Below are 16,545 nucleotides of genomic sequence, written 5' to 3'. Positions count from 1 at the left end.
TCAGATTGACAACTTTGGCTCTGAGTTCGCTAGCCTCACCTGCCGGTAGCTTCCGGCAAGCTGATTCAGTCGATGTGATAATGTCCACAACTGGTAATTTCGCGGGTGTAACAGCAAAATTAAGTCCTTTAACCAGGACTAACAGTTCCGAGTCGTTGAGCAATCGATCAGAGCAGTTTTTAACCCACTTGCTTATACATTCCGAATCTTGTGTTGAGATCAAAAGTTTAAAATCATAAATTATGATGTCTACCAACACAGATGAACTTTCATGCTAGCAAATGAATGTTGTTTACTTCCAGTTTATTACTGCAAGTTGGTAATAAGCAATGCATTAAGTATCCCATTTTTTATCTGAATCTTTTTTATTCCACCCTATATAACTTGAAGGTCACCCTGTATAATGAGTTGAAAGGTATATATGTGAATTGCTTATGCCTTCAGCTTTCCAAAAAGGTATACTTTTGCTAGTTTAGGATTGATAATTGTGGAGATAATCTAATTAGAAACTCGATTGGTATAAAAATTCATAATATTTGTGATGTAACGCTATAAGGGTGGTGAGTTCAGGACACACGGCCATATGAATATTATTTTATTTTATTTATTCGTTATTTATTCAGGAAATTCCATCAATACAAATGTACTGGTCTCCCTGGAAGACCTGATTTTATATATATACATAAACATGATAATAAGAATATAAGAAATATATATATTACAAAATGAAGGAATTAAACATGATACAAAACAATATATAGCTCAGATTATTATACAAAACTTACAGACCAATTGCATTTTTAAATTCACCCAAACTCATTGAATTAAAATTGACACGAAGATTGGGAGGAAGCTTATTCCAAGCAACTGAAGATCTATAAAGGAAGGTTTTCTTTCCAGAAGAGGTTTTCCATATTGGAACAACCAAACTGTTTTGCGCTTGACCCCTTGTGCATTTGGAATGAGTAGAATGAGTGAAAATAAAATTTGAAGAAAGATACTCAGGAGCAATGTGTGTGAGACATTTAAAAGTTAAAATAAGTAATTGATGCTCCCATCTACAGCCAAGTTTAACCCAGTCCAGGTCTTTCATCATACTGTCCACTGAAGTTCTGATGTCTGCAGAGAGCAAAACACGGGCCAGTCTATTGTGCAAAATCTGGAGCTCATTATTGTGACAGGCACTGAAATTGGACCAAACAGAACTGCAGTAGTCAAAATGAGGAAAGACGAGGGCTTGCGAAAGCATTTTGACAGTTTTCCATGGAAGGTAATGCTTTACTCTACGAATGACTCCAATGCGTTTAGATATGTTAGAAGATAAATAAGTAACATGTTCATTCCATGATAGATGTGAATCAAAGGTAACTCCTAAATATTTAAACTTTTCCACTCTTTCAATTTGTTCATTTCCATAGACAAGAGAAACATTGTTAAACTTATGAAGAGCTTGTCTTGTTCCAAATAACATCAGTTTAGTTTTCTTTATGTTTAGAGTTAAATTGTTGGCCTGGAACCAATCAGCAATGTTATTCAGGTTAGCATTAAGATCATTTTGCAGAATATTGGGATCAGATGAACTAAGTAAAAGAGTTGTATCATCTGCATACATCACACACTTACAGTTAGAATTTATAGATTCAGGTAGAGAATTAACAAATACAATGAATAATAATGGTCCCAAGATTGATCCTTGAGGAACACCGATACCAATTTCCTTAAAATCTGAAAGGGTAGAGTTTATATTTACTGCCTGAGATCTACCATTAAGATAAGAGTGAAACCAGTTAATTGCATTACCTTTAATACCATATGATTTAAGTTTAGAAATAAGAAGATCATGGTTCACCGTATCAAATGCCTTCTTTAAATCTAAGAAAATTGAACCTGTAACTTTACCATTGTTTATATTATTTAGAATATGATCTGTTACATCTAAAAGAGCAGTGTTAGTACTGTGACTTTTCCTGAAACCTGATTGACATGGATTCAAAATATTGTTACATGTGAGATAATTATATAATTGATCATGCACAGCACATTCTAAAATCTTTGAAATACAGGGAAGAACTGAAATGGGCCTAAAGTTGCTGACATCACTTTTATTACCACCCTTGAATATAGGTGTAACCTTTGCTTTCTTCCATTCTTTGGGAAAGGTAGATGTGAACATGGAAAGGTTACAAATATATGCAAGAGGATGACAAATTACTGGAGCAGCTATCTTCAAGAGTTTAATACTTAAGTTATCAATACCAGAAGACTTATTATTTGCAAAGTTACAAAGTTGATCAAAGATGAAATCTGGGGTTATGATATCAAATTGAAAATCTTCATACATGTAATCCCCAGTATTATTAGACAAAACATTAACATTATTACAACCATCATTTTTAAACTTATCAGCCAAGGTATTACCAATTGAAGTAAAATAACTATTAAACTGATTGGCTGTTTCTGCATCATTAGAAGTAAAACCATCCTTAGTTTGAACATTAGTAGCAGAAGACACATTTTTAGGAATTAATTTTCTTATAGTACCCCATAATTTCTTTGAATCATTTATATTATTATTGATAGCATCATTGCAATAGTTTTTCTTCAATGTTTTATTAAGTTTATTAACATCATTTCTTAATTTTCTAGCCATCACCCAATCATGAGAATTATTGGATTTGTGTGCTTTTGCATAGTAATGATCCCTATCTTTAGAAAGCTTTATATAATCACTTGTAATCCACTCAGGAATAGATACCCCTGAGGTAATGAATGAATTGGACCTGGTAATAAAACACATTTTAAACAACCACTGAACTTAGTATTTGCATGGAGTGCATTAAAAATTTATCAATACACTCTCAGCATCTCAAATCTTTTTTCCAATTGGCTATACACTATAATGCTAGGAGTGTATCTATTGCGAACAAAGTAATTTGCCGACAGATCCTTGTAACAGTCAAGTTAGCTCAACCGATAAGTCATTCGGCTATGGGGCGAGAGGTTATGGGTTCGAACCCTGATGGTGGTTAGTAGTAGTACGCTCTCGTGTAAAATTGTATTAGCTTGAAATTCCTGTGGACATGGAACTGCTAATTGACTCATTGTTAATTTTAAATACATGGATTGTTAAAGTGGAATTGACACATCTGTCAACAGGAGTAACATTTTACTGCCTATTAGCCTTGGTCTTGGTACAAATATGACATACCACAAGTATATTTATTAACTAATAGATGTACTTAATTGTGGTATATGTCCATGGCCCTATTGTCCTTCGGTTCGCAAACCTAAAGCTGATCGTTTGTATGTGCATCCTATAACTGACTCTTCAATTCGCAGCTTTGGGCAGTGGATAACTCTTGAAAAATGGGAAGTGATTTATGCTGTTGAAAGCGCTGATGAGAAAGCATCTGTTTTAGAAGAACTCTATCTTGTTGGAAAAATTTCATACTCATTTTCCTGAGAAATGTGTCAAACACAGGGAGGATGACAAACCCTGGCTGATTGAATCCATAAAGCGGTTAATAAACCAGCGTCATAAAGCATATATGTGTGGGAATATGGACACCTATAAGCAGTTACGTAACAAAGTGCAACGTGAGATAGTCAACGCAAAAACCAAATTTTACAATAAGAACATCGATGGGTTACGTTGTAACCAACCAGTTAAATGGCACAAATATGTTAAAATTATTATCGTTGAAGCAATCAACAATCATTTTGCTGATATTTGTAACCAGTTACCCCCGCTTGACCTTAGAAACATGTCCGCTTATTGTCCTACCCTACCTCCGCCCCGCATATCACCTGGTGAAGTTAACAAAAAATTACGTAACATAAAATCTAACAAGTCCACGCATCCGGCTGACATTCCACCGCGTGTCACAAAGGAGTTTGCTTTTGAACTAACTGAGCCATTAACTCACATATTTAATTGTTGTTTAAACCAAGGTGTGTTCCCAGCAGTATGGAAAACCTCATCAATAACTCCGATACCTAAAACATCTAATGCAAAAAGCCTTGATCAACTAAGGCCTATAGCCTTACCTGCCTCAACGGTAAGATCTTTGAGAGCTTTCTGGCTGAGTGGACTATGGTCGACTTTTACCCTCACATTGATAAACTTCAGTACGGTAATGTGAAGGACAGCTCAACTACTCACTATCTAGTGGATGTTGTAGACACTGTTCTTATAGGTATTGATGAGGCTGGCCATTATGCAGCTGTTGACTTTAGTAAAGCCTTTGACAGGATTAATCACAATATTGCTGTTCAGAAGTTAATTGATTTAGGTATTCGCCCTAGTATTATTCCTGTCATTAGTAGCTTTTTGTGTAATCGCACCCAATCTGTTAGAATCAAAGGCAGGTCATCAGCATGTCAATCTATTTCGGGAGGAGTGCCTTAAGGGCACTAAATTTGGTCCGATCATTTTTTCCGCCATGGTCAATGATGCTGCATCCGAAGCCCCCCTGAAATGGAAATATGTTGATGACCTGACGTTTCGTGAAGTTGTAAATGCTAAGACAGGTGGTTGTTCACAACTGCAAAAAGATCTTGATGGTTTAGGTGAGTGGTGCAACAAAAATGACATGCTACCAAAACCTTCCAAATGTCATATTATGCACATCAGTTTTTTGAAAAGGGAGCATTCCTTCAATCCTTTGACTCTCAATGGATCTGTTTTAGATGTCACTCAGAATATGAAACTTCTTGGTATCACCTTAGAAAGTAATCTTAGTTGGACTACTCAAGTCAATTCAATGATTTCTCGCGCCTCCAGACGAATGTATATGCTTTATGTTTTGAGACGCTTCAATGCTTTGTGGGATGATTTATCTTCTGTTTATCAAATGTACATTCGGTCTATCAAATATCATGGAATATGCCAGCCCTTTATGGCATACTATCTCCAAGGCACAGTCTGAGCAGATGGAGCTCATCCAGAAGCGGGCGTGTCGTATCATCCTGGGCCAGAGCTACACATCTTATCGGGCTGCTTTGGAGAAACTAGGTTTGGTTTCCTTATGTGAGAGGAGAGATCAGCTGTTGGTGCGATTTGGCCAAGGTTTGCAAGCGTCTGCTAAACATTCTCAAATGCTGCCTAAATCCAAAGGTGATCAGCACGGTAGGAATCTTGGGTATGCCCCGCAGATTGATCCTCCTCGCTGTAAGCGAACCAGGTACATGTAATCTACCATTCCTGAAGTTGTTCAGCATCTTAAGGGGGAATAATACCCTGATTTTCATCAGTACCCCTCTTCTTTTTTTTCTTGCAAATTTATAAAGTACATAAATATGTTCATCACCTCATGTCCTGAAGTTATAAAATATATCTACACACAAAGTGTTTTTAAACCATTTTAGTAAATCATTTTAGCCCTATATATTTTTTGTTTACTGTATCCTAGTAATTCAGACTAGGATGTTTCATAACAAACCATAATTTATTCCATTCAACATGTTCAAGTAGGGTACATGAATAGAATACATTAAATCCTTTGTTATGCTCTCTATAGAAAATCCAGTGGTGCATGCAAAATAACAGTTAATATTAACACTGAATAAATTAAATAAACACTTACACAATGGATGCATAGTCATTAGTCAATTTAATACTATAGTGTGTTGTTAGGAGAAGAAAAGGCTATTAGGTCACTGTATGTCAGGTTATAGGTCAATTGGTTCAGGTCAAATTTAAGCATCAATTTTGAATACACATGTGAGAGTCTGTGATGATATCATAATGAGGCATAATTTTGATATTCTGTCTTTAACTGGATATATATCAAGAAGTGCAAGGTGGATATACTATACCTTGGGATGTAAATGGTGAGTACAATTAAGAATGCCTAGTTGAGATGGATTTCACAAATAAATATAAAATAGTTACCAAAATCACAAAAGTTAAGCTTACGGAAAACTACCCAATATGGTGGTATAGGTGACAAGAAATACAATTTTTTTCAACATTGCTGTAGTATGGTTGTGGTAACCTGTCACCTATGGCTTAATTAAGTTCCTGTGAAATAATGTCGCAAGTTAAAAATATAGCTCAACATTGAAAATAGAAGCATTTTAACCAGTTCCTTTTTTGATAGTTGTGGAGCACCAAATTCATGAAGTCATAAAAGAAATCAGGGACCACTTATTCCTATTTTACATATCAACTTTATTTCCCTAATGTGTTAGCAACACATATCCAAAATTTTAACGAAATCTGTTGATAGTAAGCTTTCCAAAATGAAGTGAATTTAAATCATCAGTGATGTACCACCTTTTGGCTTCTACTTTTAAAAGCATGTAAGCTACGTTGATACCGATGCCACCAATAAAACGAGAAGATTTGCCCTTCATTTTGCATACCACTTTGTTCAATTTTTTTTTTGTAATTTCTTCACAAAATGCAAAAAAATGCAAAAAAAAATCAATGGGTGTAGTACCCCCTTAATAATCTCTGATTTCTTTTTGCCTTTGAATGTTATGCTACTGTATGCATTTTGTTGTTGCTTTGTCTGTTGTTTTTATACATATTTTTTAATTGTTACCCAGGCGTATCAGGTCTGTGACCTGCTTTCTGGATTGTTTTATACCTTAATAAATAAATAAATAAATAATTAAAGTTGTCAATTTGTGTTGGCATTGTTATTGTTTATATTTTGTAATTGGTGGTAAGTGATGTGACACATTAACATGCATGACCCTAGCTAGTGGACTTTATTCTTCAGACTGTCTAACCAATGTACCACCTTTTGGCTTCTACTTTTAAAAGCATGTAAGCTACGTTGATACCGATGCCACCAATAAAACGAGAAGATTTACCCCTTCATTTTGCATACCACTTTGTTCAATTTTTTTTTGTAATTTCTTCACAAAATGCAAAAAAATGCACAAAAAAAATCAATGGGTGTAGTACCCCCTTAATAATCTCTGATTTCTTTTTTGCCTTTAAATGTTATGCTACTGAATGCATTTTGTTGTTGCTTTGTCTGTTGTTTTTATACATATTTTTAATTGTTACCCAGGCGTATCAGGTCTGTGACCTGCTTTCTGGATTGTTTTATACCTTAATAAATACATAAATAAATAAATAAAGTTGTCAATTTGTGTTGGCATTGTTTATATTTTGTAATTGGTGGTAAGTGATATGACACATTAACATGCATGACCCTAGTTAGTGGACTTTATTCTTCAGACTGTCTAACCAATTTCCCCCTTTAATGCTTTACTGATGAATACTAGGGCATGATGTGATCGATATTACCTAATGCTGGTTTCAGGCTATATGTCAATGGACACCCTCTGCAATTCATCTGCACCCATACAGCTCTGCGTGCTCCTCTTTTAATGTGCAATTTTGCAAATGCACTAAATTTCATATAGTATCAATCTTTGTCAGTTTTTAGAGGTTTTGTTGCAAAGGCGTTTAAAGAGCTAACAAGATGCTGCACATGACTATGTCAATCAAATCGTCACACAATATGAGCAGGCTTATATTTATGATGGGTTACATAAGAGAGGACTTTCTTTTTGTGTTGTATTTCGGTATCGAATGCTGCAGATAGGTCAAGGAAAACAACATTTTCCACATCAACAGCATCCAGTATATCGCTCTTTATCAAAGCAGGTTTATTATAATTATTCAAATAACCAGTACATCGTGTCTCTCATCTATCCTAGGTAACAAAGGTGCAGCTTCAGGAGCGGACATCCCTAAACGAACACAATATGGTAAGACCATTACTTTCAAAATAAAAAATATGTCTGTAAAGCAAAACCTGTATGACTGGCAAAGAGACTACACACAACCGGAAGTCAGTTTCCCGGCAAAGTGGATCAGATGCTCAGATCTGATGAAGTCCTCCGATGAGATGGATGAATAGGAAGTAAAAACTTGTTGGTTTTGTCAAGCAAAATTAAATATGCCAATTGATAACCTCTTGTTATTTTGTGAACGTAAAATGACTAATAAATTCAGATCCTTGTGTCTCCCACTGTCTTACGCCCTGCTAGGGTGAAGCATATATAGTCCGTCTTCTTCATTATTTAGATGTTAAGAAAAGCAACTTATATAATGTTATTTCTATTGTATCACCTGAACAAGAAAACATCATTTTTCTTCACGGGACTGCGACTCAGTTCTTAGGGACAGCTATGATGGTTGAAATCAGCTCTTGCCTGATCCTTCTGGTCCTCAAAGTCTGACTTGTATGAAGGAGGTAGGGTTGAGTGACCGCTTATAGGTTGAATTCCCAGTCTGCCAAATTATGAAACTCCCGTGGTTAAGGTGCTGGTCTCGTAAACAAGAGCAAAACTGATAAAATTTCATCCTAGTTTGCTTATTTCTGTCAAAAAAAGCCACCGTTTTCCATGTTAATCATCATGTTTTAAAGAATTAAGACCCTCCAAACAAGACAGTGTGTACTTTCATTTTGTGCTGTTTATTTCATTGTATATGGAACTGCTGCCTTTTGTAAAACCCTTTGTTTTCACTCTCGGTTGATGTTATTTATGACTTGTTCAGTAATGTGGCTAATTTATGTTATGGATAAGTCACCTTTAAATGATCAATTTAGTTTCCAACATGTTACTATTTTTTTTTATTATTCTCAGACATCAAAATAAAAATGGATCTTCAAGGAAGCAGTGTAGACCACCTCAAAATGATTGATACAATCTTCTCACAGATGTTAAAGCCTCAAATCTTGTCCAACTTAGTCAACAATACGTTCAATCCTCTTGGCTGTACATTGGTGAAGTTCATTACAATTCCTGCTGGTTCTATCCAGTATAGTGTCCAATGTGCAGATGTCATAGTTCTAAAAGATACTTTCCAAAGTACTGAAGACAGCTCTTTGGACAAACAACTAGATAGGGCATTGCTTACAAAGGACGTAATTGGCGAAGAAGTGGGTATAAAAATTAAGACCAAGATAGATGAAGCAGAGTTCAAACAGGCTGAAGAAAAACTTGTGAAATTGGGTAAGAAATATTTAAAGCTAATGCTATATATATCCTTGTAGGATATGTGTTCACTTCCCTCTTTATCGCTCTCTTTCTGTGTTTTCTCCTTTTTTCTCAGTCCAAATTAATCTTTTCATTCTTCCTGATATGTCCTGGCGTTGCCAGTTGTAACTTAAAATTAAATTAAAATTTCCTTTTATCTAATTTATGGTGTGTGGGCACGATTAATTTGATTGGATAAGGATTTGGCACCCCAATAAACGCAAAAGACAATGGTACAAGGAGAGAGCATGACAAAAGTTAATGAAATAAATCCTTTTAAATCAAGATCAAGATGTAATTTAGCTGAGATGATCAACCAACATCTCGACACTTCCCCCTCCTATATCTTAAAGCTTTAATTTCTCTCAACAATTTGTGAGGTTGTATTTCAGAAATGTCAAAGAAAAAATAGCAAAAGACAATGGTACAAGGAGAGAGCATGACAAAAGTTAATGAAATAAATCCTTTTAAATCAAGATCAAGATGTAATTTAGCTGAGATGATCAACCAACATCTCGACACTTCCCCCTCCTATATCTTAAAGCTTTAATTTCTCTCAACAATTTGTGAGGTTGTATTTCAGAAATGTCAAAGAAAAAATAGTGACCTTGTTGTCTGTATAACCTATTTATTAGCAGATTGGGTTTACTTTAAGGTGTTTAAAATTCATTTGCCAGAATTACACAAATTTACAACGATTTGATTCAATGACAAATTGAGTTAATTCCCTTTATAATCTTCTTTGATTTGAATGTATTAGATCTTCCTGGTATACCAAGTACCCCTAATGCTGTGAACATTGACAAGACAAGTGTAAAGCTTACCTGGTCACCTCCTGAAGGAAACCAAGAGAGTGGCAAGTTTAGAGTGACAGCATATATCGTGGAGAAATGTGACATCAGTAAAGGAAATTGGTCTCAAGTCAACAAGAAGGTTAGTTTTTCTCACAGAGTGAGTATTGCCTGGATTAGACCAGACCCTACAGAACAGTACCTTAAAATATGGCTAGCATTTGAAAAGTTAGGAAGCGAGACACTCTAGTTCAGTGAAGAGACTGATTGAAATATGACACCGTTGCTTACACAGAAATGTATATGTTAGCTCTTTAAAAAATGTGTGCTGTGTGTGTGCAACGTTAGCTGTGAAGAGTTGCTGATTGTGTATCCAAGAAATGAAACTGTTGGAGCCAGTGATTGGCTCAGTTTTCTAATTAGTTTAAACTTTGCTGGTTTCTTTGTAATGTTTTTGAAAAAAATGTATAAATGTATTGAAAAACACTAAATAAGCACGCAATGAATAATTTGTGCTTGTTTGAAATGATTAACATTGATATAATTAGCTGAATTAATCGAACTACTTGGGGTGTAGGAACATAATAATTGAGCAGTTAAACGGCAAAACTCACCGGCCGCTACACTGGCGTAAATAATTGTAGCTTACTGGCATGCTAAAACACTATGGACTACAATGGCCTCATCCCAATGGCATAGTTCAATAAACTCAATTAAACAATCATAGTGCACAATTTGACCTCAACTTGAAGAGTATGAGATTTTCTACTCAAAAATTCAAAGGTCATACAATATGAAGGTGCAAATAATTGGGGTTAAAGAACTGTGCCCCTGATAGATGAGCATGTTGTGGATCCTAGTGAAACCTTAACAAACAAGGGTTTTAAACCTATTAGTTGCTAGGCGAACTTGCCCCAGTTCGGACATTGACCTTTAGGCCAAAATAGGTATAAGCCAACAGATGTATCCACTCTAGCTGCTTGTGATCTTTGTAAAATGATGCTGGCTCAGAACAGGGATGTGAGAGTCTGCTCGAAATTAGTAAAATTAGTGTAAAATCTGACTTGCGTATTTCTTCATGAACCCAAAATTAACAACCAGTTTGTTTGGTGCCAAGAGGTTTTTATCTTTAAAGACTTATGATGTACCAGTGTATATAGTTGTTGTAGTACATCATCATGATCATGGCTGGGTACATAGAAACAGCTCTGTGGAAGACTAATTTGAAATCATGTGTGGAATGTTTCAAGAATTATCTTTTAGTGAATGGCAAGAAAGTAGCAGCTCCTATCAGCCTTGTTGGGCCAACGGTATAGAATTTGACATGGATGCAACCAACATGACTATTTAATCAATTGGTTACGTTGTCAACTAAGCAAAACATTGGCACCTGTACCACTAAGAACCCCCCAGAATGATTTAAATTCTATAAAAGGGATCAACAGCATGCACCATGAGTTAATCAGGGAGTAGGTCTATGTCGCTGAAGTGAGAAGACTTTCAACAACTTGTGTGATTTTATATATTTTCTCAATTAAGCTCTTTGTGATTTTCTAGTTTGTAGTCTTTGTACAGAAAATATTTTTTTTAAATGTCTGACATCGACAATGTCTTCATATTGATCACATCTCAGTACCCCCTGCTGTAACTTCTTCCATGTTACCACCATCTATACAAACACAGCCTAATATCGCACCCTACAACAACATCAACAGTCGCACCTGCGATAACACCAGAACAATCCACGTCTTTTGAACGCCGGTATCCATATACGTGAACGCCGTCCCCAAAAGCGCCTGGACTTATATTTTTCTGGAAACTGTATATAACTAGTTTTATGGATCACGATCTTGGGACTTGAATTTGACCATGGAACTATTAAATACAAAGGTCGATATGTTAAAAGAAATGTGCTTTTTATCATCATGCTTATGGTCAGAAGTCATTCCCACCCCCACCCCCATCGATATTTAGATTTTTTGGCTTTATTGTACTTTTTTTAGTTGTCACCCTTGGAAGTTACTTTGCCCCTCCTTTGCCCACCCTCTGAAAAAGTGCTTGCTACGCCACTGCTCCATTCTTAATTCAAACAAAAATATAGTTCACGTCCTACTTCATATCATTCACAATTGCTTTACCACCTCCTAGCTGTGAGCTTGTCCTTTTTAAGGACTATTCTTGTTTACATTTCCCTTGAGTGAGGGCAAATGTGTAAACAGTGCTCTCAAAGTCCATTTACACGAGGAGACTTGAGTCGCTTACGAATAAACATCTGGGTTTTCAAGATTTATGTGACAATCAACAGTTGAGTTTAGACGAGTCAACTACCAAAAAGTGATTACCAGTTCAGCACAATGGATGTAAAGGGACAGTCCCCAAAAAGTCAAGTTTTCAAAGTTTCACAACCAAACAACTTGTTAGTTCCTGAGGTCTGGGTTAAATAGACCTTTGAGAACACTAGTGGATAAGTATTTAGCTGGCATATTATGTGTTTTATGAGAAAATGAATGTGAACAAAATATATCAGATGGGTCAATTGTTACTGGTCAAATCTGTATAGGCCTACAGTTTCTTTAAACCTGTACATATACTGTTTATTAATCTCAATTTCATCATCTGCAAATGGTGTTGTATCCCATGCTTGACCTATATTACTTCAGATACAAAACTGAGTGAATTTGTCTCATGGTAATGCTTGGGCCTACTTATTGTATTTCACAATGTTATTTATTATTAATACTGACCAGATTGTCCCTTTGCCCTAGTCACTGCACCCCATTGGTTGTGAAACTGATATGCCCACTTGGGACCCTTCCGAGTCGCTTCAGAATAGAACATGTTCTATTCTGGTTCAACTCGCTTCATAACCCTTTTGGGTCCTTAACTACCCATTCAACACTGAGTTTACATGAGGCGATTCTGGCAGAGGAGACATTCCAGAGCGACTCGCTTCACAAAGTCTCCTCGTCTAAACGCACCATTATATATTTCAGTATCCCAACTTCAATGTGTAGCATATCTATGAAAAGGAGATTACTCTCTGTGCCAAACTGCATGTTGGCAAATATATATGTCTTTCAGTCACATTGGGTGATTTAGTGGAATTAGAATGAAGGATTTATTTCATTCATTCATTTTATTTTACAAATTAGGCAAAAATACATCAAATTCCTATCATTCATGCTGCCACTATCTTTACTGCATAAATAACTCTCTAATTGTTGGCCTATGACCCTATAACTTGTGATTGTATCAGATTGTGATAAATATAACACTCTCTGTTTTTTCCTAATTGAATAAAATCTTTAGGTGTGTGAGAGCAGCTATTGCATTAAGAATCTGACTCCAGGCAATCAGTACCAATTTCGTATCCGAGCTGTGAATGCTGCAGGTGTTGGAGAAGCAAGTGAACCAATAGATGTAATTACAGCTAAAGAACTGCCTCCTTATTCATTATTTGGTAAGAGTTTGTTTTCAATTTCTTAGTCAAAAATTCACAACTGTCAGATAAATAGTCAACATGTGATTCATTGCCACCAAACCAAGAACATGGCAAAAGGTTTTATTATTTAAATATAACCGGTTTAACTCCTCAAAATAAAATTGTTTATTTGATGCCATTATGTTATGGTGTTGATTTGAGTATTTGGGCTTTGGCATGGTCCGTTCAACCAATCGTCTTAAGAATTAATATATGTTGTTTTTATGCATGATTCAGTTGCCGTTCCTATTGGGTTTTTTTCCTTCTTTAATCAGGTATATTATAATTATTGTATGATACCAGTATTTTAAGATAGTAGTACAAACATCATGTCTCTCATTTATTTTATAGGTAAAGAAACCACATCTCCAGCAAAACCTGTCCTGCCAAGACCAACCCAAGGCAGTACTGGTAAGACCATGCATGTTACTTTTAAACATATCTACGAAACCTAACATCTTCATATTTTGTGAATACAAGATTAGAACTATATTCTGTTGTGGGTCGACACTTTACTTTCAAGAAGAATGAAGTGATGTTAGTTTATATTGCATGACTCAGTTATCCTTGAGAAGGTTACACTTACGACTCCACTTTGAAGTCAATTTCTTCTCAAATGTGTACTCTTTATATGAAGAGATAATAGAAAAGCTAGCTACTTCATGGCTGATTATTTGCAGAAGTAAATCACTGCTTCACACAGCAGAAAAACTTGTATTTTAAGATAGTAATATATAGATCCAACAATATGTCTCTCATCTAACCTATAGGTAAAGAAAGCACATCTCCACGAAAAGTCCCTAAACCGGGCCCTAAACCTGCTGGAACACGTTATGGTAAGCTTAGACCATGTTACTCTTAAATATATTTGTTAAACCTAACATCTTGTGAATACAAGCTGGTGACTATAGTATTCTAGACACTTCCCTTTCAAGAAAAATGAAGTGATGATATTTTTATTGCATGACTCAGTTATCCTTGAGAAGCTTACACTCATGACCCCACCTTGAACTTAATTTTTCAATCATTGTACCTGGAGTCTCAATTGTGTACTCTAATATATGATAAGATAATAGAAAAACTAGCTGCTTCATATACACATAGCTTAAAAAGTTATCTTTTCAGAGTCTGTATTTAGCAACGACATAGCTGCTTCATGGTTGAATATTTCATAAGTATTATCAGTTAATGCTTCACACTGCAGAAAAACTTGTCTGCAAAGGCCTTTGGTGACATCAGAGCTCTCGCCATAGACATAAAACAGTTCTTGCATGTATGTTGAGAGAACATGAGTTAAATATATGTCCCTTGGGCCTTCTGGTTATGTCATACTCTTATCTAATAACTTGTAGCTCCATTATCTCAAATTATGGATCTGGTTTTTTTTTTCTTATAATATTTCTTATATTAATATTCAATGAACCAGTATGATACCAGTATGTTAAGGTAATAATACAAACATTCTCTCATATATTTTATAGGTAAAGAAACCCCATCTCCAGGAGCAACTCCTAAGCAAGTGGTCCGTACTGGTAAGACCATGATACCTTCAAATATATCTGTTTAACCTAACTTCTTATTTTGTGAATACAAGCTGAGGACTACATCTGTGGTAGATGCTTCAATTTCAAGAAGAATGAATTGATGTTACTTTTATGCATGATTCTGTTACCCTTGAGAAGGTTACACTCATGACTTTGCCTTGAAATTAATTTCTCATTCAGATCCCATCTTTGCAGGTATTCCAAACTATACAATTCAGATTAAATTTTTGAAATGTTACAGAAGGTGCACTCTGTGATTAGCCTGACATCTCTCTCTCTTTCTCTGTGTGTGTCAGGTGGTGCTCTGTAGCGCTGCTGTGGTCTTCACAAGAGTACGCCATCTCACTTGATCTGATGCCAAGTGCATTGCACCTTGTATTCCTTGGTTAGAAACCAGCTTCACGTCATTAGTCCAAGATATTGGTGAACGTCCCCTTCCTCATCGGCCTTCCATAGCCTGACATAAACACCACACAATTTCAAAGAAATCAAATCTCATGATTAAATTTTGTGACAATTATACATGTACATGTCTCAAGAAAACATAAACAATATCAGAGTCAGCCAAGATAATGAACATTGCCTGAAACTAGGTAATATTCAAAAATGAATAAAATTTGTTATATGCAATGTGTTGTTGTTTTTTTTTTTTGCTTTGGTGGTGAGTAGTCAGTTGAAATGAAGATGCAACATCAGAAAGTACGCCGACGAATTAATATAGTGTGGCCATATCCCTGGTTGCGAATTCGCGAGCAGTTATGGGTATCGAGTTTGCAACATATTGCCATCTTCTTGCTCTGCGGTTTGCCATTCATTACTCAAAACCTTTATATTAATGTTTATTGTAGTACTTACTTGAGTTTACTCACCGTGAGCAATTTGCGGATCAGTTGATATAATCCGGCAAATAATCAATGCACTCAAGGACACTAATTTGTAAGGGTATTGTTGTCAAGTGTTATAAGCCGGTTGCGAGAAATGTAGGAGTTGGGCCGATCAAGCCGATGAACGGGTGACTGAACATGGCTTTTCATCGGGCAGACATATACATTTTGTTAGTGCATATCGCAACAGTATTTTATTTCTTAGCATAGGCGCATCGGCGTGGGTCTGCGGCTTGGGTTGCGGGCAAGCCGCAGAGTTAATCGGTGAGATTAAGCACCCAGGCCTAAGTATGAGCCCTTTTGAGGGTAAAATTAGGGGGAAAGAATAGATAGCGAAAAGGGGGAAAAGCAATTTTTGGCGTTTCAAAATGGGGGACAAGCAATTTTGGCAGGTCGAAAGGGGGGAAGCAATTTTTGGCACATATTTTACCGATTACCTTTTTACATAACACATGCTTACAAAGGCTTCAGTACAGAATCTTCAAATATGCAAAATTTGGTGCTCGCTACGCTCAGATTAGTAATGAGAAATCTGGAGCTTGGATGTCTTGATTCCAGTAGCGTAGCCATGATTTCAGTGTGAGGAGACAAAGCCAAATTTTTGTCCCATTTGTCAATTTTGTGTCCGATTTTAGTCATTTTAAGGATACTTTACTCTTTGCCGTCCTTATTTTATTGGGGGGAATTCCCCCAGCTCCCCCTGGCTATATCCCTGCATGCATGATTCCTTTAATATATTGTCTGAGAATTGAGTATTGTCAATCAACCAATATAAATTTTTGTTTGTTTCTTTGTTTTTGTAGATTCACCTAAAAGAAAACTCACTGCTGCTGGTAAGT

General features: G+C 35.9%; 1 protein-coding gene and 1 long non-coding RNA gene across 2 annotated transcripts in view; one reads left to right on the top strand and one right to left on the bottom strand.

Moving 5' to 3' along the window:
* Positions 1-16,545, bottom strand: part of LOC140146057 (uncharacterized) — a 273,862-nt gene that overhangs the window by 93,543 nt on the left and 163,774 nt on the right. The gene's annotated exons all lie outside the window — the stretch shown is intronic.
* On the top strand, positions 9,237-15,283 carry LOC140171442 (roundabout homolog 1-like). The gene is made up of 7 exons (XM_072194706.1): positions 9,237-9,300; positions 9,767-9,939; positions 13,107-13,257; positions 13,630-13,689; positions 14,049-14,114; positions 14,760-14,810; positions 15,213-15,283. Exons 1-7 carry the CDS (start codon positions 9,237-9,239, stop codon positions 15,281-15,283), a joined length of 636 nt encoding a protein of 211 aa, XP_072050807.1.

The sequence above is a fragment of the Amphiura filiformis genome, chromosome 2, assembly GCF_039555335.1.
Source record: "Amphiura filiformis chromosome 2, Afil_fr2py, whole genome shotgun sequence".
NCBI lineage: Eukaryota > Metazoa > Echinodermata > Ophiuroidea > Amphilepidida > Amphiuridae > Amphiura > Amphiura filiformis.
The sequence above is the reverse complement of the archived record's forward strand: the minus strand, read 5'-3'. Positions and strand labels throughout refer to the sequence as shown.

What these genes read in the sequence shown, in the direction of transcription:
- LOC140171442 (XM_072194706.1), top strand. Translation starts at nt 9,237, where the DNA reads ATGGTACAAGGAGAGAGCATGACAAAAGTTAATGAAATAAATCCTTTT. An exon ending in TTTTAAATCAAGATCAAGAT is followed by an intron (nt 9,301 to 9,766) that starts GTAATTTAGCTG and finishes TGAATGTATTAG; the next exon opens with ATCTTCCTGGTATACCAAGT. An exon ending in ACCTGCTGGAACACGTTATG is followed by an intron (nt 14,115 to 14,759) that starts GTAAGCTTAGAC and finishes TATATTTTATAG; the next exon opens with GTAAAGAAACCCCATCTCCA.